The following is a 25,706-nucleotide window of genomic DNA, read 5'->3' as shown; positions in this document are numbered from 1 at the left end:
CGTAACAATATGCAAACTTTATGAAGCTCTCAGTGCTGAGCAACTGACTCACCTCAGCTCTGGTGAGACTGAGGGAGGCATCCCATCTCAGACAGAGGGGAGGGGAGCTCACGCAGGGATATTGAGCCAGTTCCCAAACAGACTTTGCAACAATCCAGAGTACAGGCTAATCAACATTTGGATTTCGCATCCGAAAGCACAGTACAGCAATATACATTTCTGCCTGTCCAGCTATCTAAACAAAAGCTACTTCCGCAGCCTCTCCATCTCCACTCACATCCACCCATTTTCCAAGCCCTTTATGAATTCCATGTTTTCTGACCTCAATCTAGACTTCTGCCTCCCCCCTCCCCCCTCCCCCCTTCCTCAAGCACATTCCATCCCCCCTCCCCATCCCCCTGCTTTGTATGGTTTTAATCCTCAGCAGAGGAAATGAGAAAACCATTCCAAAGTTACTGGTGGCAGAACAAGGCTGTTACATTAAAACTTATTTTTCCACACAACGCATGAAACCCAATCCTCTGGGCTACATTTAGGGGTCAGATGCATTCATTCCGCACACCTTGAAGATGTATGCAAGTGCTTCTGTGTGGGATATTCCCATAGCCCTCAGCCAGCACCTTCCTTGCATCCAAGCTGGGTGTTCAGGAGATAATGTTTCCGTCTTTATATAGTGTATACAAGCCCCACCTTCTTGGTGCACAAGCTCTGTCATTCAGAGAAGAATGGCATGTGAGCTGGGTAAGATTACAGAGCCTATGGCAATTCCCTGGATAGCAGCAACTAGAATAACAGAGGCAGCAATCGGTGATCACTTTGCATTCTTCCTCCTTGGCATTTACTGAAGGATGGCCAGGACTCTTCATGTAAGCAGAAAGAAAACCCTATGGGGTAAACCAGCCTACACATAATATTTCTTAATGAAGGTGGGGTGTAGGATGGGAAGGACCCTGCTTTTAGATTATCTGTACAGCCCCTGGTCTGTGCTAAGTCTTCTTCCACCACTGCACAAGTTCAGGTCATTCAGGTGTCCTGAAACTGGGTCTATGAATAGATCATAGGGGCATGCAGGAAATGTGCAAGAGCACAAGAACAAACCTTGAGTTGTGTCCAACAAAATTGTCCGGTTAGTGCAAAAACTTCCACTTGTACAATGAGACTTCATCTTTGTCTCCTTTTTCTCTGTGTCCCCCACATCTGTTTTGGGGATTTCCCCAACCTTCTGGAGCAGATGGAAGACAGGCAGAGGAGACAGAGCAAAAGTCCCATTGCACAGATGGAAGCCCTTGCACTAACCATTATATGGCAATTTCATTGGATAGCTATCATATTCTCAATGGGCAAAACTGAGGCTTCTGATTTTGTGTGTGTGTGTGTGTGAGGGAGGCGATATTTATTTCCATTTGGTTTTCAAAAAAATAATAATAAACTGAGGTATTGTGCAAGGGAGATGTTTATCTGACTTGTATAAGGCTTGTGCAAGAGTGATGTAAAAAGGTAAAGGTAAAGGACTCCTGGATGGTTAAGTCCAGTCAAAGGCGACTATGGGGTGTGGCGCTCATCTCGCTTTCAGGCTGAGGGAGCCAGCATTTGTCGACAGACAACTTTCTGGGTCATGTGGCCAGCATGACTAAACTGCTTCTGGTGCAACCATGACAGAAACCAGAGCGCACGGAAACACCGTTTACCTTCCTGTCGCAGTGGTACATATTTATCTACTTGCGCTGGCATGCTTTCAAACTGCTAGGTTGGCAGGAGCTGGGACGGAGCAACGGGAGTTCACCCCGTCGTGGGGATTCAAACTGTCAACCTTCTGATTGGCAAACCACAGTGCCACCCGTGTCCCTTTGCAAGAGTGACAAAGCGGTTTTGTACTAGGCCTCTGCATATATTCATTTATTTATTCCTAAGGATCAATATATGTGCCGCAATTGCAGTCTCTGAGATAATCCCTCCGGTGGACTGTGTGGAGAAAGTTCCTCCATGCCTAGTTGCTGGTGGGTGCATCTGCCACCCACTAAAAACGTCACCATACACATGGCATACTGCCCACCAAAAACACACATGCAACCTTTCACCAAGTTCTGCACCCGAAGCAACTGTGACTATATAACAGGTTATTTTTCCACACTGAGGGGAAATGTGGATGAAATGCAAAGAGAAAGTACAGACTGACATTGCGATGCCAATGACGTCCTGCGAAAAACCTGTGTGCATGAACAGGACTGCTTCCCCAGCAAACTCCCATCTGCGACATATATGGGCTGGGGTTGTGATGCCAATTCCTTTATGAAAAGCAAAAGAAAAGGAAAACCTCTAGAAAAGTGCATGCATATTTCAGAGAAATTGGTTCTTCCATGTGTCTGGGTATGTAAGCATGTCTCTGTTGCCAGTGTAAAATCGGAACAGCCATGCCCCCTAATGCATTCTCACTGCTGAAGGCAGGCAGAATAGCTTTCCTTGTGGCTTGTTCACATGATTAAAAATATTTGGAGGCAGCACAGTATTAAAATCCCTGGTGCTATAATGGAAACCACATGCGTAATAAATATGTCCAGGGGCCCCAGTCTGATTGGATCACTTTGCTTTTCAAGGCAGAAAAAGAGAGAGAAACCTTTTGTCTGAGACAGGCTAGCGGGTGGGATGGGATCTCATGTATGCATTTCCTTCTCATTTCCTAATCTAGAAGATTGTGCCAGAAGAGTCTTCCTTAGCCCCAGGCTACGCTGAACTTGTGTTTAGGTTTTGCATATTTCTCACTTTAAAAGCTGTGTTTGGCATAAGGGGAAGAAAGGAAGCTAACCCTGGCCAATTTCTTCTGGATAAAGGACAAGACGTAGCCTCTCTTTGCAGCACACATGCCATATGTGTAGTTCCTCCGTTAGGATCTAAATGTTTCACAGTTTGGGACATTCATTATTGGTGTTTTTATTTGAGGAGCAAGTATTCAGAGTTCAAAATGTGGTGCTTCATCAGAACAAAACTGAGGCACTCTTAAACACACTTACCCACTGAATAACATGAGGCCCACCTCTGCATAACTATGCCCAGAAGTACACTGGTAATATATGAGCTAGCAACTCAGTTTATCCAGCTAAAAAATAATCTGCAATGTATTTTGGAGCTTCCTTAACCCAGGAATAACCCTGGAACAAGGCTGAACTCAGGGTTTTAGGCATCAGGCCAAGAACAACATATTTTGGTCCAGAATTTGGCTGTCTTTAAACTGTGCCCCAAATTAGCTGCCTGATGAGGTGAAGATTTCAGACTGCCTCGTGATGAGGCCAGCATTGGCTTGGCCATAGAAGTTGCTGCAGCTGTGAGATGTCAGCTCACAGATTAAATAGCTTGTGTACATAGGCTTTTTCTTGTGAATGGAGGGAAGGGGGGGGGGAATGGTCAAAGGTAACATGCAAAATGGGATCGAAGGCTATTGAAACGTGGTAACTGGGGTGCTTTCTCACTGCGACTTGCTGAATCAGCTCCCTCATGGAAGGCCTGAAGTGCATGAAGTGGGAGGTGAAGGAAACCAAATGCTGGCAATCTTCAACGTGTGTCAAAGCACATTGTTGCAACACACATCATTTTTAAAGACTGGAAGCAGTTTGGTTTTTTTAAATAAAAAAAAGTTTTTCCACCCTCGTAGGAACGTAGGAAATTGTCTTATGCTAAGTTAGACCATTAGTTCATCTAATTCAGGGTTTCCCAAACTTGGGTCTTCAGCTCTTTTTGGACTACAACTCCCATCATCCCTAGCTAGCGGGACCAAAGGTCAGGGATGATGGGAACTGTAGTCCAAAAACAGCTGGAGAACCAAGTTTGGGGAACTCTGATCTAGTTCAATATTGTTGGTGTTGAGTGGTAGTGGCTCTCCAGGGTTTCAGACAAAGGCGTTCCTACTCCTATGCAGCGATGCCAGGGATTGAACCTGGAACCACTGAGTTTTGGCTCTTCCCCGTCTTCGTAACTATGCCTAGATTCAATAAGTCAATATTGTCCATTATTTTCCCTAAACTGCCCCTTTTCAGTCCTTCAGGGAGCTCACCTAGCCTTGTCTCCTGTTCCAAGTGTTTTTCAAGTTCCAAGTTGAGATCATAGAGTGATATGGATTCTGACAGGACAGTATAACGCTGACACCACCAACTATTTATCCTTAACATCAGGGGTGGTGATGGTGGGGGGAGTCATTTCACTCTGATGCTTGCTCAAGGACTGCAAGCCACGGATGGCAAACCTGGTCTACAGCTTCCATCTCCTGAACCAATGGCCATGCTGGCCAGAGATGGTGAGAAGTGGAGTCCCACAATATCACCATGTTGGCTACCCCTGGTGTAAGGAGCAGTTCTGTGAACTGACTGAGACTGAATCCAAACAAGACTGAATATATCAGGTGGATCAGTGACTTGGAGGTATAGATAGACACCTGCCATTGGTTCTTCCTGGTCACTGAGTCATGCAGCCTTGAAGTGATCCTAGAGACACGGATTAAGATGCTGCTCCAAGTGTCTTCACCAAGTAGCCTGAGGCCTTTTCAGAGGCAGGAGGACACACCCAGACCATGGAACAGTCTCTCGGACAGGCTCAGCTGGCGCCTTCTTTATGGTCTTTTCGTTGCCAGACCTTTTTATTCACCCTTTTCAAAGAATCATAGTATTGTAGAGTTGGAAGGGACCCCACAGGGTCATCTAGTCCAACTCCCTGCAATGCAGGAATCCTGCCCACAGCTGCCCCTGGGTAGGCTTGAACCACCAACCTTCTGGTTAACAGCCAGCCACACCGACCCAATAAATAACTTGCGATCTAGTTATCTAGTCTATCAATTCCTGGTCTGTTATGTTGTATATCTATACCCTCTTTTTTCATTTGCTAGTTTTAAAATTCACACACACACATTCTAGAACAGGCACATCCAATTTCCATGAGACTGCAATCTATGGTACTCCCACTATAAAAAAACTGGCAGTGATCTACCCATCAAAGCTGTTGAGCTTTTCTTGGGGAGGCTGAGCCAAAGTTGTTGAGCTTTTGGTGGGAGCATCAGTCGAAGTTGTTGAGTTTTTTAAATGGGGGGGCTGATTGGGGTCCTGCGATTAACCAGGATCAACAAGGGACACCCCACAATCAACCAGTAGATCGCAATTGACCTGTTGGACACCCCTGTTCTAGAAAATGCATGTTGTTGAGCACCTTATACAAAAGCAACAAATAAAGAATTGGCAAATCACACTCCAGAAGTATCATATCAGGATGGGGAGGGGCTGAATTACGGGCCTAGTTTGGGTGTGATTGCTGCACCAGCTCCAACCTAGGACATTGACTTGCCTCTCTACTGTCTGTCCTGGACAGTGTGAGTGGCAGGGCTGTCAATACAGTGGTAGTGTGGCATTTCACTAAGTCCTATCAGACAGTGCCTGGGGATTGGATTGTGCCCTAAATAGCTACATGGGTGTGTTTGTGTGCGCGCTTATTTTAAACATTCAATGTTGATATCCAACCAGGAATTAAATTCTAGTAAGTCTGTGCAATGCCTTCCTCACATGTCTTAATGCTGCATACGAAACAATCTCAGCTGATTTCCCCCTACAGCAGCAGCAGTCTGGTATCTTACTGGACGTCCCACTCAGCGCAGTCAAGGGGGACAGGGTTGTTGGCAGTTGTAGTCTAGCAACAGCTGGAGGGCACCAGGTTGGGGGAGGCTGCCCTCCAGCAGTCCCTCTTCCCTCCCTTTCAAGCAGCTGCTCGGGACTCTTAGTTAGAGGCCAATTACTCTGCACAACACTAACGCCAAGAAAGTGGGCATTGTGCATAAGGAACAAAGTGCCTACTCAGTCTTCGAAACAAACTTCACTTTATCTGCACATCATTAGAAACTAAGAGTGCTTGAGTTCTTCCCCCTGGAGAGCACATGCCCATGTTTGGAATGCCTTATGGATGGAATACTTGAAGTGAAAGGGTGTGTGTGTGTGTGTGTGTGTGTGTGTGTGTGTGAAGGGAAAGGAGGAGGAGAGAGGCAGCTTCTTATTCAAATAGATCTCAGATAGTAGTGCTGATAAACTTTTGGGGGAGTTTTTGGATTCATTAATCTTGCATTTTTATGTTGTGAACCGCTCTGAGATCTAAGGATGAAGGGCAGTATACAAATTTAATAAATATGAATAGTAGTAATAATAATAAAAATTCAGATCAGAACCTGCTTCTACCCTGATGAACACGTGATTCAAATGCACACCCTAAGAAAACTCTGATTTGTATAATAATTCACTAAAAGCAACACTGAGGTTGCTGGATTTTCCACGGCACTTGGATGTCTCCTCATTTGTCTCTCTAGCACTTTACTTAAACCAAAGATCCTAACAAATTGTGACCTGAAATGTATGATCAGAAAGGACATAAGAAAATATTACTGAGGACTCCCATTGACCAAAAAAATGGTTAGGTTTCCAAGGTAAGGGGGGGCAAAATCCAAAAACACCTGCTTTCCTAGTGTCACTCATTGCATTGGGGCATACCCCATGAGTATCTATCCCTGAGTATATGTCATTCAACTCTGCTGATGCTTACTTATAAGTAAGCTCAGTGAAACTTACTCCCACCCACGTAAGCATGCATAGCACTGCAGTCTTCCAGACTATTGCACAACATCATAAAATTGCTGAGCTGGAACAAATGTGAAGGCCACCATACCATTTGTTCAGCATGATTCCCCATTTCTGGCTTCTCCTACATGATTTGTTGGTACTGTATTATCCATCATGTTCTGGATGGCAACAAAAAGCATGGGCATAGCCAAGATTTTTGTTAGGGGTTTTTGTGGTTTTTTGGAAATCCAGTTGTTGAGCTTTTCTTAGGAAAACATGGATAAAAATACCCCATAAATAGGACATTGCACGGGACAGGCTTCTGCCAGGGGCAGGGGGCAATCTCAGATAATTGAGTACTTTCAACGCTTTTGAATAATATTTGTGGATCCCGCTGCCCTCCCCCCCCGGCTACACCCATGGGTACAGGAGATGGGGAGGAAAGGGGGAGGAAATGAAGTGACAGGAAGCCTTTCATGTGAACAACTCCAAATCCATGCCTAGTTTGGAATGAGGCATGACTTATTTTCATTTTTGGACTGCTCTTTTTTTGCAAGCATGGTAGATCACAAAAGGTGTACCTGCACATGTAAACAAATAGCCATGGATCTCAGGTTTCCTGGGCTTGGAGCAACACCCACACACAGAGCTGATGTTTTGTGCAAATCTGCTATATTGAGAAACTTGTATTAAAAAAAAGAAATAAAGGTTTGTGCTTACAGGTAAACAGTTACCAGTGTGGACGCCCATAATGACCTCAGGGAAGGTCAGCCCACCCATGAAGTGGTGTGAATTAGAAGCCCCCAAGTCAGCACCCTCATAGGCACCTCCTGCCAAGCCCCCACCTCTGCCAGAGAAGCGGTGCCAGTATAGGTGCTGATCTCCTGCAAGGTCTTGCAAGATGTCAAGGAAAGCAAATGATCTCATGAGATTTGGGTGAGATATTGAAAGCTCTTTCACGGAATCGGCACCCATGCCAGCACTGCTTCTCAACAAGTGGCGGAGGTGACACAGCTAGTGGTACAGCTGCAGTGCCACCGACAGGTGGCGCAGTGGTGGTGAGCATCCCACGGGTGGTGGTGCAGCAGAGCTGGGTGGCACTTCTTGTTTTGCCTCAAAATGGGACGTACCCCAGGATTCCAGAACTTACAGCTGTCAGCCCAAGTGGGGCTCTCTAGTTCGGGGAGGAGGTGTGTGATTCCTCAGCTGGAGTAGGCTCAGGACAGGTGAGGCTCACATGCCTCATCAAGCTCAGAAGGTATAAAATGAAAGCCGTTCTGGCCAGGCCAGCGATTTGGACTGGAGCCACAGTGTGGAAAGAAAGGATGAGTTTGCCCACATGGGATCTCCAATGTGGTGTGCCCAGCCTCTACTCACAGTAGTCCTATGTTGTGAAATGTGGTGTTTGGGGGTGGGGTTGATTGGGATACTGCCTGTTTGTTGGTGATGGGTTTTTTAAAATATATATACCTGTGGTCAATGCTATTTTTATAGAAAAAGATGTACCGGAAATCAACAGAAACACCTTCCTTGTTCTCCTAGAATGCCATTGGTCCCCACCTGAGAGGTGCTGGAACTGCGGTTCTGTGAGTTCTGGCTGGAAAAAAGCCTTGCCCATGGTGTTATTTTGCTGGATGCTGCCTCCCTCCATGCCCTCTACTTCCATTTTGTTTGCATCCACCCAAAGTAAAGGCTGCAGTCTACCTTTTCCCACAACCAGGTGCTGAAGGGACAATTTATGGTATTTCTATTTTTACAATTAAAACACCTCTTTTAGACAGAAATGCATTTGCACAAAAGAGCAGTATTAAAAATAAATAGTTCCCCTTGCCTACAAGCTGGACAGAAAGCACATTTAGCAAAACAAACCTCCCTTGTAAAAGATGCAGGTAGGGACAGATGAACCAGACCAGATTTCATCTTCTGAAGTTAAGTGAACAAGCTAGCTATCTAAAAGGACTTTTCAGTATCAGACCTTAAATTGGTCACGAATGGACTGAACAGTGGGCTGGGACCTGGGTTCAGATCCTAGCTTTGGAAGCGTTGGCTATCTTCTGTCCATCTTCCTCAGCAGCGAAGAAACAAGCCTGCTTCAATAAGTTGTTCCTAGGATAAATAAACGTGATGCAGTCAGTAGAGTGGAATTAACAAATTCCGAATTAACACCCTCCAAACAGAACCTGCAAGTTCCATTATCAAATCCAGTGGATACATGATGCTCCATGGCAGGGACAGATCTGTGATTTTCACATGGCAGCAGGCATGGCCTGCATTTTGATGGTTCTTTGGAGGAGGGGGAGAATGAGCATCCCTGTAAATGTGACTTTCCCCTCTTCTCTCCTGTTTGACTGAAGGCATCTCCTGTAACTAAACTTACAGGTGTTAAGGATGAGTACCCAAGGAACACACATCTGCCCCACCTCCACCAAGGACATAATCAGCCAGTCTTTGGGGATGATGGCACTGTGGCTTGGAGGAGAAACCCTTGTGCGATCGAAATGCAAAGCGGGGAAAGTCCCTAAAGGCTATGCATCTCCCATTCTTACAACCAGGTGGGCTAAACTGATGTTGCAAATCTATTCAGTGAAGCCACTTATTGTATGGCACGGGAAAAAATCAGAGCCCCTGGTTCCATCACCTTTAGCACCTTGTCCGGTCTCCTTTTGCTTCGGTCTTTGAACGACAGCTGCCAACGGAATGATTGACATCGTTCCGGACTTTTCACCCAGCCTTCCGACCACGGAGATGTCAAGCCGGCCACTCCCTCGCGGCGGAGTAATCCTTTGCTCACCCTAAATAGGCCCTGCGTGCTGGCGGTGTTCCCTGCCGGAGGATAAAGATAGAGAGGCGCTGCCCCTTTAAATAGTAAAGGGTGTTCTCTCTCAGGCCACCATGACATATCTGGGCGTTGGAACGGGGGCTGAATAAACGGGGCGAGCACGAGACCTGCGGATGCAGTAAAGGGTTTGCAACCAGCGAGGGCTCACTCGGCGCGCACAGGAGTTTAGAGACAGATCTGCTTCTGTCCGAGATCCAGCAACTGGAGTTTAATCCCACCTGGCTCTCGCTTTCTAGGGAATACTGCTTGGGAAAAAGAGCAAGCTCTTTGGCCTTGGTAAGTTGTTTATTGTTTTTATTATTTATTAATTAATAAACGCTCAGATCTAGCAGACATCAGTATTGGGACAGGCTTTCCTCTTACAGGCTTGGGGGTGCCAAAGATTCACGCGGAGCACAACTTCGAGAAATGCGGTGGCTGTTCTCTTAATTCGGATTGCCACCGATACAACACTCTAGAACTGATGCTGGATTTCCACTGCTCCGGTTACTATGGGCGGGAGGTGGTGGTGGTAGGAAGACAGGTGGCAGAGGTCTGTCAGGTGTGAAATCCTAGTAATGCAATCAATTTAAAGGGTGAGGTATGCTACCCCCACCGTCGGATTCCTCTCTGGGTGTCGGGTGAGCAGTACACAAATGTAGAAAAATAAAATCGAGAGAGGAACGGATGTGATCGGCTTGAGAGAGCGCGCGCAACATAGGCAACAACAGGTTTTGGGGTGAGCGTGGCCGGGACAAACCTGTTACCTGAGCCTTCTGGCCCAGGAGCGATCGGACGCAGCTTGCTCTTGCACGCATCAGCTGGGGGGGGGGCACAGAGCGGTTAAAAAACCCACCGGGAACACGCCAGAAATCGAATCAAGAGCAGCTATAAGGAGAGTGTAGGGTAGCGGTATCTTCTCGTGGTTACCGATGGAACGCCTTGCGCGTGTGTTGTGTGCCACGCACCGCATCCCACCCCAGTGAGACGAGCCCAGTGTGGATAAGGAGGCGCTTAATGGACTTTGGCGTGGATGGACTGTGCTGAATCCGTTGTGCCTAGCTGAGCTCCCTAGGCACGTCAGGCCGTCGGCCTCTTCTTCCTCTGGATCCCCGGAGCCCACCAGCGGCTCTATCGTAGCTGCGCCTACCTGGCCATCGCGCCCCCGTCCTGCGCCCCTCTCTTCGAGGGATTTGCATCCGCAGCCATCCGAGGACGACCGGACGCGAAGATCTCCACCGCCGCAGCCTCTTGACCCGCCTTGCGTTTCAGCAAGGAACATCGCTTTCCCAGGACCAGAGAGGGGAGAGTACTTGTACCGCGGGGCCAAGATCTTTCCCATGCCCTCCGCCATAGCAGCCAACTCGTAGGGGCCTTTTCCCCCCCCTAAAATATTTGAGTTGGTGGGCATTGCTATTCCCTATGGTGTGGGTGCCCCTCATTTTGTAATCAATTATCTGGGGCGGGGCTTACCTGGGCCCCCAATATTTTATTCAAGTTGGCACCCCTGCATTCCGCTTTTCCACTGGGAATGAGAAAGAAAGGAAGGAAGCAAAGAAAGAAAAGCCCAGAAGAGGAACTGTAGCTATCCGGGCTTGCATTTCTGGGGCCCACGATCCAAGGCGGCCGCTCCGTTGGTAAAGCGATCGTCCGCGCGCTCTCCCTTTTCCTTTCCCGTCCGGGAAAGTATTTATAGACGCCCGCCCGTTTCTCCTGCCCGTCGGTTTACGCCGGCGCCCTGGACCCGCCCTGCTTGGCGCCCGGCCACCATTGGGCGTTGTTCTTGGGGTCCCGCCCATTCGAGGGCTCACTCGATCTTCGGACGGGGAGGCACGCGGGCGCCCGCACTCAGCGCGCAGTCTTCGTCGGAGAGAGCGAGTGGCCAGGTCGCCTGCCAGAGGGAGCGCGAGCTTTTATTTTATTTTTTTGCAGACCAGTAAGTAACCCGCCTGTCTTCCCAGCTCATTCTTTTACAGATAGATATTTGGGGTGGAGGGGAGCAAGAGATTTTTCCACTGAAGCGCCCCCTGGGACCTCTCTTCGCAACCGGCCCCATGGCCCCTTTCCGGCCCGTGCGCGCACTCTAGATTTGGATAATAACGTCAGCAGCAGCCCCACCCAGCCTTCGACCCCTGGATGCGGGACCCTACTGGACCCAGCTCCCCAGAAAGTTTATCGGGGGCTCGCTGCGTGTTGATGCCTGTTGCACTGAACCCCACTTTGTAGGACTATTGTGTCTAGCTGTGAGAACGGGGTGGAGAGCTCTCCCCAAGGCTTCGCGCCGCTGAGAAAGTCCGCTACTCCAGGCTGGGGCTGATATAATTAGAAACGGGTTGAAACATTTTAGCACGTAGATCTTTCCCCCTCCTCTCCCCCCACTCCGCCGGCCCTGGAAGAATTCCATTCCTCATAACAGTCGCTTGGCAGATTTTGAAGTGTGCGTAAAGGGGAGCGCGAGGAGAGTGCATGGCGCTCTTCTGTGAAAGAAAACTTGCCTAGAGAGATTTCTCCCATTTGATTATAAAGATCCCCCCACCCAAACTTTTTACAACAGTATTTCTAATAACTGATCCCCTAGTCCCTCCGAATCCGCAGGACTTGATCGTTGTGCCTGCTCCCCAAAGCCCATCTCTCCTACAATTGCCGCCTAGGAATCTCACCCCCCATACACCCAAAAAAGAGGGAAACCCATGGTTTTTGTGTGAATTTCATGCAATATCTGTATTTTTGTACAGTTTCCATTCTATTTAGAAGCTGTGGGGGAGATAGCTGGCGGGCTGCGTTTGTGGGGCTGGTGGTTTAATGGGCTCCAAATGTTGATTATTCAAGGCAGAATGGTGGCTTTGTGGCATAACGGTTTCCATTTCCCGCCTCCTGAGCTAGTGGAGGTCTAGTCCAAGTGGGGTGGCTGTTTTCCTGCTTTATTTTAGACTCTTTTCTGCTTTGGAGCGCTTTCTTAAGCACTCATTTAGAAAACAGATACTTGATATATGTATATATCACCTCATCATCTGCTGGCTGTTTGGGAGCAGAGTGCAACCCCCCCCCCCCCCCGCGCAATAAAATGGAAACTTTGAGGAATGTGATGTCGTTTGAGATTTTCCATATGCCAATAGTCACCATAAGTTTTCCAAATCTTGGGGGTGGGGGCAGGGAGGGGAAGGAATCCAGCCCTGAAAAGGGAAATAATCTAAAAGATGTGATATTTTAGGGAGAGCTTGGAGGGGAGTTTCAGATCATTTATTCTGACCCCCTCAGCTCTGTTTGCCTTTTGATGGGTATGTTCACTGCACCAGGCTCTGGGTCTGGTTTATTTCAAATCTCACCCTTTACTTTCCAAACCTGCCAAATTGGTTGGATTTCTTCAGACATGCAAGATTAATTACTCCCTGCCCTGCCCCTTTTGGCTAGATCTCCTAGTCAAGAAATTTGAAAACTTCCCATCTGCCTCCACCATCAGTGCACATTCTCTGCCCCCTCCTCCATATACATATATATATATATAGATACACACACACACACACACACACACACACACACATATATGATGTATATTATTTTTTCATGCATTTATTTAGCTTCGTCAAACCATATGGTGTATATTTTCTGTCTCAGAGGCACCCTCTGCTGTTCGTGTCTCAAAATTAGACTTGCCTCATCATCCCAGTATCGTGCAGAAGGCTGTTCACTGGTAACCTTTCTCCCTTTACTTAAATGTGTGTGTGTTTTCTTTTTCCCTTCCAGATCTATCCAACACTTTTGCCAAAATGCTCCTTTTGTTGTTGGGAATCATTGTGCTCCATGTTTCAGTGCTTGTCCTTCTCTTCGTCTCAACAATTGTCAGTGTAAGTACGAACACCCCTCATTTGTTTTCCAATTCCCTTCCAAGCTGCTAAAGGGCAGGAGGGTGAACCAGAGCTTTTGAACTCTGGTCCTAATGCTCTCTGCCTGTAGATGCGATTCCATTGGAATCTGTAGAAGTTTACTTTGCATTTGAAACTGCACTTTCTCCATTGAACTCAGTGAAAGGTCTGAGCAAGCATGTTAAGGTTAGGCTGTTTTTGTTTGCAACCCCAATGCTTCTTTATGGAACTGATCACGATGGAGATCCAATAGCTTCTCATGAAAAAGGAAGCTGTTGCAGCCAAAATGTCTCCCAAATGACTTCATTGTTTGCGTCGCAAGAATAGCTGAAGAACCGTTTGTTTTTTCGGAGATCAGGTTTCTGGAGCGTGTGAGCATCTTGAAGCATATGAAACCTTTATAAATAATGTTAGTCTTTGCTAGTTAAAAAGAAAAGCCAAACTAGGAGAGTCACAAAGCTTTGTTAAATCTGAGCCAGGACTCTGTCCCAGAACTAGTTTTAAGTTCTAGGGAAGAGAGAGAGCCTGAAAATCTACAGAGCACATTTCCCTCTCCATCAAGTGACTTGCCTATACATATTCCACTACATATTCAGCATTCAGGAGAACGAATTACTATGCTGCTGGATGCAGTCACATTTCCATATCTATCTGTTAGCTAATCTGTTACCTTAGGCAGAGGTGTGTCAATGAATTCCTGATTGTAATCAATTGTGTGAGCAGCTTGTTTCATTTGCATGCTTTTCAGTAAGGTCTTACAAAAAAAGAAGAAGAATAAAAAGAAGAAAAAAACAGCCAATGGATGTGTTGGGAGAGGGAGGTGAGGCTTGGGGAACTGGATTTCCCTTTCCCTGTCGATTTGGCAAAAGCTTAAAGAGAGAGGTGTTTTCTTTCGTTGAACTCTCTCTCTCCTTTTGCAATGGATGCAAAGAATGAAAGTACAAAGCACTTTTTCTTTATTTCAGTCAATTTAAATAGGATTGTGTTTGTTTTTGTGTGTGCCCCCCCCCGGAAATAAGCTTTTAGTTATGCACAAAAGTTTGTTGTTGTTTTTTAAAGAAAGCTTAAAGTGCCTCTTTACTGCTCAGGGATTCAATTCAGTCCTTAAGCAAGAACAGACATGTAGATGAACTTGCACCAGGAAATGGATCACTTTTAGTACATGGTTTCTCTCAGTGCTTAGTTTGTATGTGACCCTGCTCCTTTTAAACTTCCCCTCCTCTCACTGTGTTCTGTCCTTCTCTTTCAGCAATGGCTCATTTGGGATGGGCACACATCAGCCCTTTGGCAGAACTGCACCCTCCAGGGGTCCCTGAGTTCGTTTCAGTGCGCCAAAACGTCCGCAGATGGTAAGGATTCTGTCACATTTTCTTCACTTTGCCTCCTATGATACCTTTTTAGAAATAGATTGGACAATGAGCTAGTCCTCAGGGCCTGCTCTGAGTGCAGTTTGGGTGAAATCCTGCACCCCAGTCCCATCAGTGTGTGTGTGTGTGTGTGTGTGTGTGTGTGTGTGTGTGTGTGTGTGTTGCAATGTTCTCCTCCATGTTGCTCAAGGGATGGCCATCTGCCATGGATGCTTTTGCTGAGATGGATGCCCCATGGGATCTCTTCCAGCTCTATGATTCTAAGGACCTACATCTTCTGACTTCTTGCCAAACCTTTCAGAAAACCTAGAGTCCGATCTGTAAGATTCTTTTAAAAGAGAAAGAAAGAATTGGCCCACCGTTCTTAAGATCATGTGAACTTACAGGAATGTGTGAAACTACCGAGTCTGTCCATTCGTCCATCTGGCTTGGTATTGTCTACCCTTGGAGCACATCTTCAGGGCTTCATGGGTTCTGCTCTACCTGGAGATGCCAGGGGGTTGAACCCGAGATCTTTTGAATGCAAATTATGTGGTCAACCACTGAGCTATGGCTCTTCCCCTTCTGTTGCCTGGCTTTCTGATAGAGAAGAAAATATTATCCATGAATAGTTAATACAGAGATGGCTGCTTAAAACATAATCTTGTGTATGATGTACTCTGGCTACCTACCCACCCACTTCTGCCTACTCACCCGCTCACTACTTGACATAAGCTTATGTCAACATATAAAATCTAGCCTCACATGCTGTGTTTTGAGTCTTGGTTGTGAATAAAACCTGTATAGGTGGCACACTCTTAGTGGCATAATGGACAGCTCTGTGGGTCAGAATATTCTACAGGCTGGATCACAGTTGTGTTTTGAAGATAAGCTAGAAAGAACTGTAATATATTTGGCACATTAAGGCTGCAGTCCTGTGCACACTTACCTTTGAGGAAGCCCTATTGTACACAGTAGGTCTTAACTGGTCAGTGAACATGCATTGGCTTAAGCTGTAGAAGCTGTTAATAGCAGGTAAAACGAGGATTCATGTTCAAGAAAGTCCCAGTGGCAATGTAAGTTGGCAACTTTCCTAACTTGCCACAGAGTTGCTGCTGGTTTTTGTTTCATCTCTAAGTATCCAAACATTTCTGCTTGCTTTATTGCTTGCAGTTGATTTGTATTTGTTACTATCACTGCATACAGCTTGTTCACACATCTCATGTTGGCTTGTAGCAAAATACTTCCATGGCTTAATGGCTAGAGGTATCTTGTTTCCACAACTCAGGAGTTGGATAATTCAGAAGTTGGTGAATCATAAATCTTCTGCACGCAAGACAATTTAAACCACTGACATTATTATTAACTAATTAGATGTGAATGCTATGGAGAAAGGCTTATTGTAAGGCAACCATGATTCTTTTGCAGCATTTTATTCTTCCTACAAAAAGGAATCCTTTGCTAAGAGGCCAGTAACTAGTTAAGGCAGGAGTCTGGGAACATGCATAAATATCAAGTTTTCTCAATGGACAGATGGATGCAACAGATATATTGACACCATAGCTATTATACTTGTTTCATGAATTGTCTGGAACTAGAGGCAAACAAGGAAGTAGTCAGGCCCACTGATGATCTACTCAAATTTATGACAGCAAAATACCATGCAGGTATCAAAGACTCTTTTGAATCCAGTTGACAGGACGAAAAGATGGCAGCTTAGATTTTGGAGCAAGTTTGTATCACTGTTTTCTTCATGCCATATAATTTTTTAAATAAATAAATAAATTATGGAGCTAGAGAGGGTACAACAAAAACCTCCCCAATTAAAATGATGAGGGGATGGACTATCTTTTCATCTGAATAAATGTTTAAGAATTTGAGGGTGGGGCATTGCATCCAAAAGATGGTCACTAACTTGGATGGCTTTAAAAGGGGATTAGACCAGTTAATGGAGGATAAAACTAATAATGGCTGCAGCCCATTGTTTTGAATATGAGTATGAATATTCCTCTGAATACCAGTTGCCGGGGCTCATGAGCAGGAAAGTTCTGTTTTGCTCCTGCCCTACTTGTGAGTAGTCAGGCCCACTGATGACCTACAGAATGCTCAACAGTGGAGGCTGGTCTATCAAGTGGGGTGTTACCCCATCAACTTTCACCTCCCTTCAGCCAGCTCCCTCCTCTTTGCCTTCTTTCTTACATCCAGCCCAGAGGATGGCACTGGCTGTCAGTTTCCTCTTCCTTAGTTTCAATGTTGCCATTGTAGAACACAGTGGGGAGGAGGATGGGGGCAGAACTAGTCGGCGCTGCCTCTCATTGGCTCTGGCTCCACCTACTGTTGGACTCCCTGCCTTCCACCCCACCAGTCCCAATGGGCACCAGCCACCACAGATGCTGGACTAGGAATCCTTTAGTCCCATGGTGGCTAAACTTGGCCCTCCAGCTGTTTTGGGACTACAACTCCCATCATCCCTAGCTAACAGGACCAATGGAAATGTAGTCCCCAAACAGCTGAAGGGCCGAGTTTGGTCACCACTGCTTTAGTCTGATTCAACAGGGCTCTTCTCCCTTAAGGAAGATGTGGAGGGAGTGTCACTTGCTTTCTATTAAATGAATTAATTGACTATTAAACTTTGATTCACAACCTTCTGAATATCTGGGGAGTCCTCTGAGTATGTAGAAGCCACTCCCTTACATTTGTTGCACCCCATAAGCAATAGGCAGTGGCACACAACCACCTGAGTTTGCTATTATGTTAGACATGGTAGCTAAAAATGGAACCTCTGAGTTCACTGGAGGAATATTAAGTGCTTGGAACAATCAGTGGGGGAGAGCTCTCCCATTGGGATCATAATCATGCCTTGCTTATAAGGCCTCTAAAAGCTTTTGTTGGCCACTGGAGTAGATGAATGTTTGGTATGATACAGCAGGACTATCCTTACGTACTTGTAGATTTGCAGCTGCACTGTGTGGGAGCAAAGCATCTCCTCCCATTCTCCAGAGTTAAAATCTTAAACCTAGATGATGTAAGCAGAAGCTGAATTTTGCCCATGGAAGAAGGTGGAGAGGGAGAAACCGTTTTGGAGTTATGACCCAAACTGAGCCCTTTTCCATTTCAGTTTGTAAATAATCACTCTCCTAAGATTGTTCTTCTCAGCTCAAGTCCTGGAATTTCTTAGCAGCTGTGGGAGCTGCTGTAGGCTACAGTCCTATACACTCTAATCTGAGAACTAATCTGAGGAGACATGCATAGGATTGGGCTGTTTGACGCCTTAGTTGCTGATAGTGTTTCAAAATTGCAGTGACCTCTCCAGTTTGTTCTTAGGGTGTGGCAAAGATGGCGTTTCCTAAGATATTGTGCATCTGCTATCAACCACCATTCTACTTGTGGTTTGCTTCTGTTCTGAGGATGCCCCCTAAGGAAATGGCACCAAGTGCCAAATCCATATCATAGTTGTTGTTGCCTCCTGCATCACATTGTCTCCTAAGGTCATGGGGCTTTGAGGGCACTTAGTGATTACAGATGTTGCTTATTCCATCATAGTTACTGAAGAGCAGATTTCCTCCAGTCATAACTTGGCCACTTTGAGTATCTTCTCAATGAGACACTAGGAGTCCCAAAGCATTTCTTTAGGCATAGTCATGCAATGTGAATTGCTCCACTTCTGTATCCCCTCCAGGCACATTTTTTCAAAAGCCGAATAGAGTTGAAATGTTCTCAAATCAGTGCCTTGAAATTGGGCATTTATTTATGTAATGATTAAGAGTTAATATTAAAATTGTGGTTGTGCAGTGGGCCATCATAGTTTAGAACAGCTCACTCCGGTAGGATGATAGTTGGTGTTTCCATGGGAGCTGGAAATCTCATGGGTTGAAGGAGAGCTTTGTGACAATCGGTGGGACTGGCCAGTCAACATTAATGGTGAAGCAAATCTAGGAATTGATGCCTGATAGGAACTGGAGTTCAGTCACTCCACACATCACCCAGGTAGGGAATTAAATAATAATTGTGATGTGGCAGTGTTGTGGAAGGTCACACTTCTTGTATTCATTTATAAGTTCCTTAACAACTTGGTCCAGGATACCTTGAAGACTGCTCAGTACCTTATATCCAGTGTGATTGTTGAGGTTTTCAGGGGAGTCAGTGTTAGTGATTCTCCATGGTTCAGAGAATCACTAACATGAACACCAGGAGTGTTCAGTATTGTGAGTTCAATTCTGTGGAACTCCCTGCCAGTTGAACAGGGAAGGTGCCTGTTTGATGTCAACTTCTGGCACTTATTGAAGACTTCTAAAAACACATCAGTGGGCATTTTAAGTGAGATTCTCCCCCCCCCCCCCGGTTTTTAATTGCTTTTATGTTGTATCCTTCATAGATGCCTCTTGTATTGGAAATGACAGTATTAACTGGTATATAAAATATGAAGAATAAGGGGGAAAGGATAGAAGCAGAATTTAAAAACTGGTTGGTATTTCCATACAACCTATGGACTGCCAGGTGTAGTTGAACTCTGACTCCTATCATCCCTGACCATTTGACATGTTCACTGAGCCTGATGGGAGCTGGGGTCCCGCAATGTCTGGAGGGCGTCAGAGTTTCCCATACCTGACATACAAGATGAGTTGGAGACCTGAGGCTTGGGAAGGGGAGACATGGTTGCCTACTTGCATAGTTTGGGACAGTGACTGGTTGCTTGTTTTTCATTTTTGTTTTTAAATATGGACCTTTATTCTTCTCTCACTCGTGTGGCATGCCCATATGAACATACTTCTGGCAGCATTTCCTCTCTAGAATCCTTGACTTCAGTGAATGGGAGCATGTTGTGTGTTGCAAACAATGAGCTGCTTTTGCTCTGTGGAAAGTTTATGAAGGAACTGGTGTGACCTTCTAAATCGCTGCAGTATATTAAATGCTGGAGCTCTGTGATACCCTGGGTTTAAAAGATCCCTAGGTGCCCAGTACTAGCCCAGTAGTAGTGGAGGCTTCTGCCGGAATGTTAAACTATCCTGAAAGCTTCAGGGCCCATGGCTGCTCTTTCCTCCAGAAGAGAAAACTCCGCAAAATGGGTGTGTGTGGATGGTGCTGTTTTGTGCCTCTCTGCTGGCCCCTAGTGGTGCCAGCTCCATATGCAAGCGCCTGGGTACATCTGTGTAACAATGTGGCAGATTTACACGGCTGCAGCGATATCCTTAATCAGCATTCGGTGGCATTAGTTTCGGCATAGCTATATGTGCAGGGTAGGCAAGCCGTTTCAGAGTCGCTCATGCATGGCGGAATTTGGCTGTGTTTGTGTTTCCAATAAAAGATGTCCTTCTTAATTATGTCCTGCAAATTGGGGGTGCCTGTTAGCACAGCAGGGAAAGGCCAAACTATTATTAGCCATGTAAATTTATAGTGGTGGATGTTCCAGATTTTACTAACTTATGGGAAAGAAGTACAGAGGTACCTCGGGTTACATACGCTTCAGGTTTCATACACTTCAGGTTACAGACTCCGCTAACCCAGAAATAGTACCTCAGGTTAAGAACTTTGCTTCAGGATGAGAACAGAAATCGCATGGCAGTGGTGCAGCAGCAGCTGGAGGCCCCATTAGCTAAAGTGGTACTTCAGGTTAAGAACAGTTTCAGGTTAAGTACGGACCTCCGGAACAAATTAAGTACTTAACCTGAGGTACCACTGTACATTTCTTATCCCAAGGTATAACCACAATTAAATAATAAAGAAGTATAGAGTTGGGCTGCAAGGGTCAACTAGTTCACTGCAATGCAGGAATCTTTTGCCCAACATGGGGCTCGAACCCACAACTCTGAGATTAAGAGTCTCATGCCCTACTGACTGAGCTATCACTTGGCTTTTGTTTTGGATAAGTAAATTGTGAGAACAGGGGGGATGGCCCATAACAAAACTTGGATTCTTTTTCTCTGCCTCCTTACTTCTGTTACTTCGTCAGCTTCACTTTGACACTGTTACGCTCTCAGCTGCAACAGTGTGGCTCACAATCTTGCACTGATGCTAAGGCTGCAATTGCATTGAAGGCTAGAATGTCACAAGTCCCTCAGAATGCTGCGTGTTTTCTGCTCCGCCCTGTAATAAACCCAAACCCCACCTGGACCCTGAGAGCTGGTTGCTGCCGAGACATATAGCATCTCCTTACCAATGCATGCGGGACACATGGCAGTGCACCCAGCCATTTTGTGTGTGTGTGTGTGTACATATTGCACGGACCACAGAGGGAGGTGATCACCCCTACTTCACTTAATGGGTATCAGTGACCAGTCAGTCCTCACATCCTGGGATGTGGTTCCATGCTTACCAAGCATAGCCTCTCATTTGGAGGCTTGGAGAAGAGCAGGCCTCTAGATACTTATAGGTGTGGTGCAGAAAGGCCTCGAGGAATGGTTAGGTGTGTTTTAGTATGCTCAGTTCATGGCCAACACTAAGGGGGGTAGGATTGCAGTTCATTCTGTGAGAAGTACCTGTACCATTTGCCAGCTCATATGTGGTGTAAGCTGATATAGATCTGGTATTGACGACACCACAGCCCATTCCCCAATGCAAAGCTGGCAGAATTCCCAGGGGCAATTCTGGGATCCATATATGTTCTGGTAAGCTCCTGAGGGAATCAAGAGCACCCCTTTTCAAGAAGCTGCTGTGAACCTGGAACTGTTTCAAGTGATTTGTCTGCAGATATGTCGTCTTGGTTTCCCTTGTCAACCACAAATGTGCCATGAGTAGTTTGTGTGTGTGCATTAATAATAATATCGCCTTCTTGTCTCCGGTTCTGTGGCCTGTAGGATTTTTTGCTATTGAGCCCTATAGGTAATGGATTTTACCAGTTGTGCTTTTCATTCACACACCTTTTCTTTCTTTTTCTTTTTTGAAACCACCCTTCCCCGCAAAACATCACCAGTGGCAGCATTGTACGTATTCTATAAGAGGGGGAAGCTGAGGCAGTTGCCAACACCCAGCAGGACTGCTGTAGCAATGTAAAAGTCCCAGGTCGAGAAATAGTTGCTGACCGTGGTCTTTCAAAAGTCTACACCTGCCTTTCCTCATCTAACACAATTAGTATCCTTGCTTCTGGCAGAACATTGCCAGAAGACTGAATTCTACACTGGGAGGGGGAGTTACAGAATTAAGCAGAATGCCCTCCTTCCTTAGCCTTTCATGTCTGGGACAAGCTTGTTTGATCTGAGCACATTTCCCCCAGTAAGGATAACTCCTCAATTAGCTGATCAGTATGCGGTCATTGCATGTTCAAATGTTCTGGTCATAGTTTACTTTGTTCTGCCAGACATTCCTCATGCGGACTTATCTAAGGAATTCAGGACTGAATCCCACTCGTACCAAAATGAATATCTGTCAGATTCTCTGTTGAAGTGATGCCGCTGAAGTTGGTGAAGTATAGCCTCTCGATTAAGCCCATATAGCATTTTTCAAATTACATTTCTAGGGACACCCCACCCCCCACCCTTGTCTTCTCAATGTTCTTACTTTCTCAACATGGTTGCAGAATCCAGAGTCTTGGGATTGTTGAGGTCTTCAAAGCCTTGACAAGACCATGGAGCTAGGTGTGCTACCTCTTCTCATCAACCCTGTTTCTGCACTGTGAGCACAGGACTGAATGAAGCTTTTTTGCCATATTTCCCCCCTGCTAAACATGCTATGCCTTTAATAGTTTGCATAACAAGCGGAAATCCATCAGGCGCAATTTCATTGCAGGTCATTGCATCTATTTGAATTTCTTCATGACAGGCTGCTGCTGTGAATACAGAACCTGTTTAGAATGGAATTTGTTGTGATGATGGTACATAGCCCTAAATAGAAATATCTCAGCTCCTGAATCTGCTTTAGTTTGTACTCTGGATGCAAACAGGACAGGATTAGGCTAGCTTCTACCGGTGCATAGGATGATCATATTTTTCCTGACAAGGTTCTTGTGCCCTCCCCCCCAAATGTGGGGATGGTGAAACAGCACCTGTTGAATCTGTTTGTTCTGTAGCTGTTTAAAGGCAGAGGAGCACTGCCACAAATTTGGCAAGCATACGGCCCTGGTAATCTAGCCACTCTGCTGCTGTGCAGAACTGGAGTCCTATACATCACAGAACTGAGAGTGGAATATAAGGAAACAGCTGACTGCTTCAGTGCCTAATACAGACAGATGGAGACACCTCTTTACACGATGTATGATGAATTTCTGGAGTTTGATGCCACAAGGTTGGGTGCCAGTCACTAGCTTAGATGGCTTTCAAGGAAGACCAGGCAAATGCATGGAGGAAAAGTCTTGTCAATGGCTATTAGCTGCATGAGGGATGTATTCAGCATCTCAGTGCTGGTTATTGCCTTCACGTCCTGTTTGTGGTTTCCCCAGAAGCATTGGTTGGCCGCTGTGGGAAGCAGGATTCTTCTGCTTGACCTATCAGTGCCCTGTTGCCTAGTTCCCTGGAGCCCTTGAACCAGAGTTGAGGAACCTTTGGCCCACCAGGTGTTTCTGAACTACAACTCGCACAATTCCTGGCCATTGGCTGTGCTTTCTGGGATGGATGGGAGTTGTGGTTTAGGAATATCTGGAGGGCCACAGGTTTGGGGGTTGGACTCGATGGCCCTTGTGGTCTCTTCCAACTCTATGATTCTATGATTCTCACACCCATGGCCTCAAGAAACAAAGCAGCCTTGCTTTGTTTGCAGATTCTCCCATCACAATATCCCTGTTCTAGGCAAAGCATCAGCTGCATGTCCGGCCTGGTAAGGAAAAGTCAGTGGCAGCACTATAAATTAGGGTGTGGTGATATTTAGGGTGGAATGCTTTCTCAGCCAAGGATTATTGTCTCCTAGGAGTACCATGAAGTATTCTGCAAATACCCTGAAGCATTGCAACGGTGCCTAAGGGGCATTAGAATTAGGCAGGAGAAAAATGTAAGGCATGCCAAACATCTCCTTGGGATGTTCTCATCTTTGGAAATGCTTACCTTGCTTGTTGGAGAAGCCACCAGGCAGGGAGCAGATAAGTGACTCATATAGACATGCAGGCGAAGGCACCTCTCCCCCCAAAAAACTTCAAAATGCTTTGCAATCAACTAGAAATCTTGTGTATTTGCAAATGCAAGCAGCCTCTGCATGAAGAGGGCCCAAGTGCATTCTTGTCATTCTTTCGTTAGAAGAATCTCAATTTATGGCTTCTCTGCCCCCTCCTCACTAGTAAAGAATTCTAGTCTGTTAATTTCAGTTCTCAGTGAAATCTGCTTGAGAGCCTGGTACTGCAAGATAGCAAACAGAACAAAAAGATAGTGCCCTTATTTTTCTTTCTTTTTAAATGGCACGGTTGCCCTTTTGGCTTGGACCTCATGACCGTAATATATAAATACATCTAGGAAAAATAAAACGCAGCTAAAATTACAGATCAAAACAGGCAACTGAAAGGCCTCCCACATCTAATTCTCTCCGCCTGCTTAGATAGCAAAAGTCTTACATCAGTCTTGGAATATACCTAGATGGGAGTCTGAGCCTCTTGCTGATGGCATTTAGGGGCATGAAGGCATCGTTGGGAGACTGCAGTGGATACAGTGGTGCATTGTGAGGGCATGATATGATCCTGGTAATGTAGTGCTTTAAGTTAAAGCTCCGACCATGGGTCCTCTTCCTTAGCATGCAGACACTCTTTGGGTGGGATTTATACTGGTGGAGGCATTCAAATATTCAGGTGGGGAAAAGTTTTGGTTCCCCAAATGTTGCTGAACAACAGCAGCAATTTATTACTTGTACCCTGCCCATCTGACTGGGTTGCCCCAGTCACTCTGGGCAGCTTCAACAGAATATAAAAGAACACACAATGCAACTCCCATCATTTCTGGCCATTGGCCATGCTTGCTGGAACTGATGGGAATTGTAGTTCAGCAATGTCTGGACGGCCAAAGCTTCCCCATCCCTGAAATATGTGATGCCCTACCTGCTGTCAAAATGGCACAGTCCAGGACAAATGGGACCCCTGTCCGTGACTCGGTCCCTCCATGGCAAAAGACCTCCCAGCTGTTATTGTTGCAGCCTCCTCTCAATTCATCTCACCCCCATCCAGCCGCCCAACTATAGTCAGATGCTGCCCTGTGCAAGATTAGCTCAGTGGCACCATTGTGAGATTGGGTTACACAAATCCACAAGGTTAGACCACACCAGTTAGTTATGACAGATTCCTGCAACTTGCCATTTTCTTTTGTTTTGCAAGTGCAAGAGAGCCAGGTTTTGTCCAGCGGGCTTATAATGCAGGGGAGACAAGCAAGGGAACTGGAGCACTAATGTGCTGCTTTGGAAAACAACCTGCCTTGGTCTAAATTGCTTCTCTAGTGTTTTGTGGACAGTTGGTCTGAAAAGAACAGGCAGGAGAGAGGGTGCCCCTAAATAAGAAAGCTGCCTAATTGCCGACAAATTAGCCCACTGGTTTTTGTGCTCCATCTTTAAAATTGATTTGAGGGAAAACTAAAATGGATTTGGTTTCCTCTGCCAAAATACTGGGATTGGAGGGTCTGGGTAAAATTGTTTCCTTGGATTATTCCTTGCTTGACCACAGAACTCTGTCTCCTCCCTCTTCCCTCCCTGCGATTTCCTTAATGTGGCTGGCTCTATTTCTTGGGTGATGGTGGTGCCCAAGTTACTGGCTCATCACAAGGTGCTTTAGGGGTGGGGTTCTCACCTCAACTTGGGGTACTTTATCTTTATGTTTGCCAAGCTCAGAACTCCACCAAAGACTTTGGGTTTGGCTTGGGATTCATTTGAAGCTGCTACACACCCCTAGAAAACAGGAAAATAGTATTTCAGTTAACACATGTACTTAGCGTCATTACAGTACATGTTACATTGTGAATATGGGCTGTGTGTGAGAGTGATCTTTTTGCTTGGCAATCTTGAAAGTGCTAATCTCAAAACTGGATTGCTGGGGGGCAAATAACATGTATGAGCCCACTCATCAAACGGTGCATTTTCATTTGCCTCCGCAAGGCTGCAAGTTCAGTCAAGAACATGTAAGGCTGCCAAACCAATGCTCCCTCTATCCCAGTATGGTTGATGCTGCCTGGTAGCTGCTCTCCAAGGTTTTCTGGCCAGTCTTAAT

General features: G+C 45.9%; 1 protein-coding gene across 2 annotated transcripts in view; it reads left to right on the top strand.

Annotated features, from left to right (window-relative positions):
• The first annotated feature begins 9,368 nt into the window (after positions 1-9,368).
• PMP22 (peripheral myelin protein 22) overlaps positions 9,369-25,706 on the top strand; it is a 29,903-nt gene continuing 13,565 nt past the window's right edge. The window contains exons 1-3 of one of the 2 annotated variants that reach the window (XM_083487741.1): positions 9,369-9,693; positions 13,141-13,241; positions 14,509-14,608. In XM_083487741.1, coding sequence (XP_083343867.1) covers positions 13,164-13,241; positions 14,509-14,608 — 178 coding nt within the window. In that variant the 5' untranslated portion in view covers positions 9,369-9,693; positions 13,141-13,163. Of the gene's footprint in view, positions 9,694-11,188; positions 11,333-13,140; positions 13,242-14,508; positions 14,609-25,706 lie in introns of those variants that run through there. The other variant, XM_083487742.1, reaches the window with a different exon arrangement.

Source organism: Podarcis liolepis, assembly GCF_965112155.1.
Source record: "Podarcis liolepis genome assembly, chromosome: 2".
NCBI lineage: Eukaryota > Metazoa > Chordata > Lepidosauria > Squamata > Lacertidae > Podarcis > Podarcis liolepis.
Note: the sequence above shows the minus strand (reverse complement) of the source record. Positions and strands in the feature narration are given on the sequence as shown.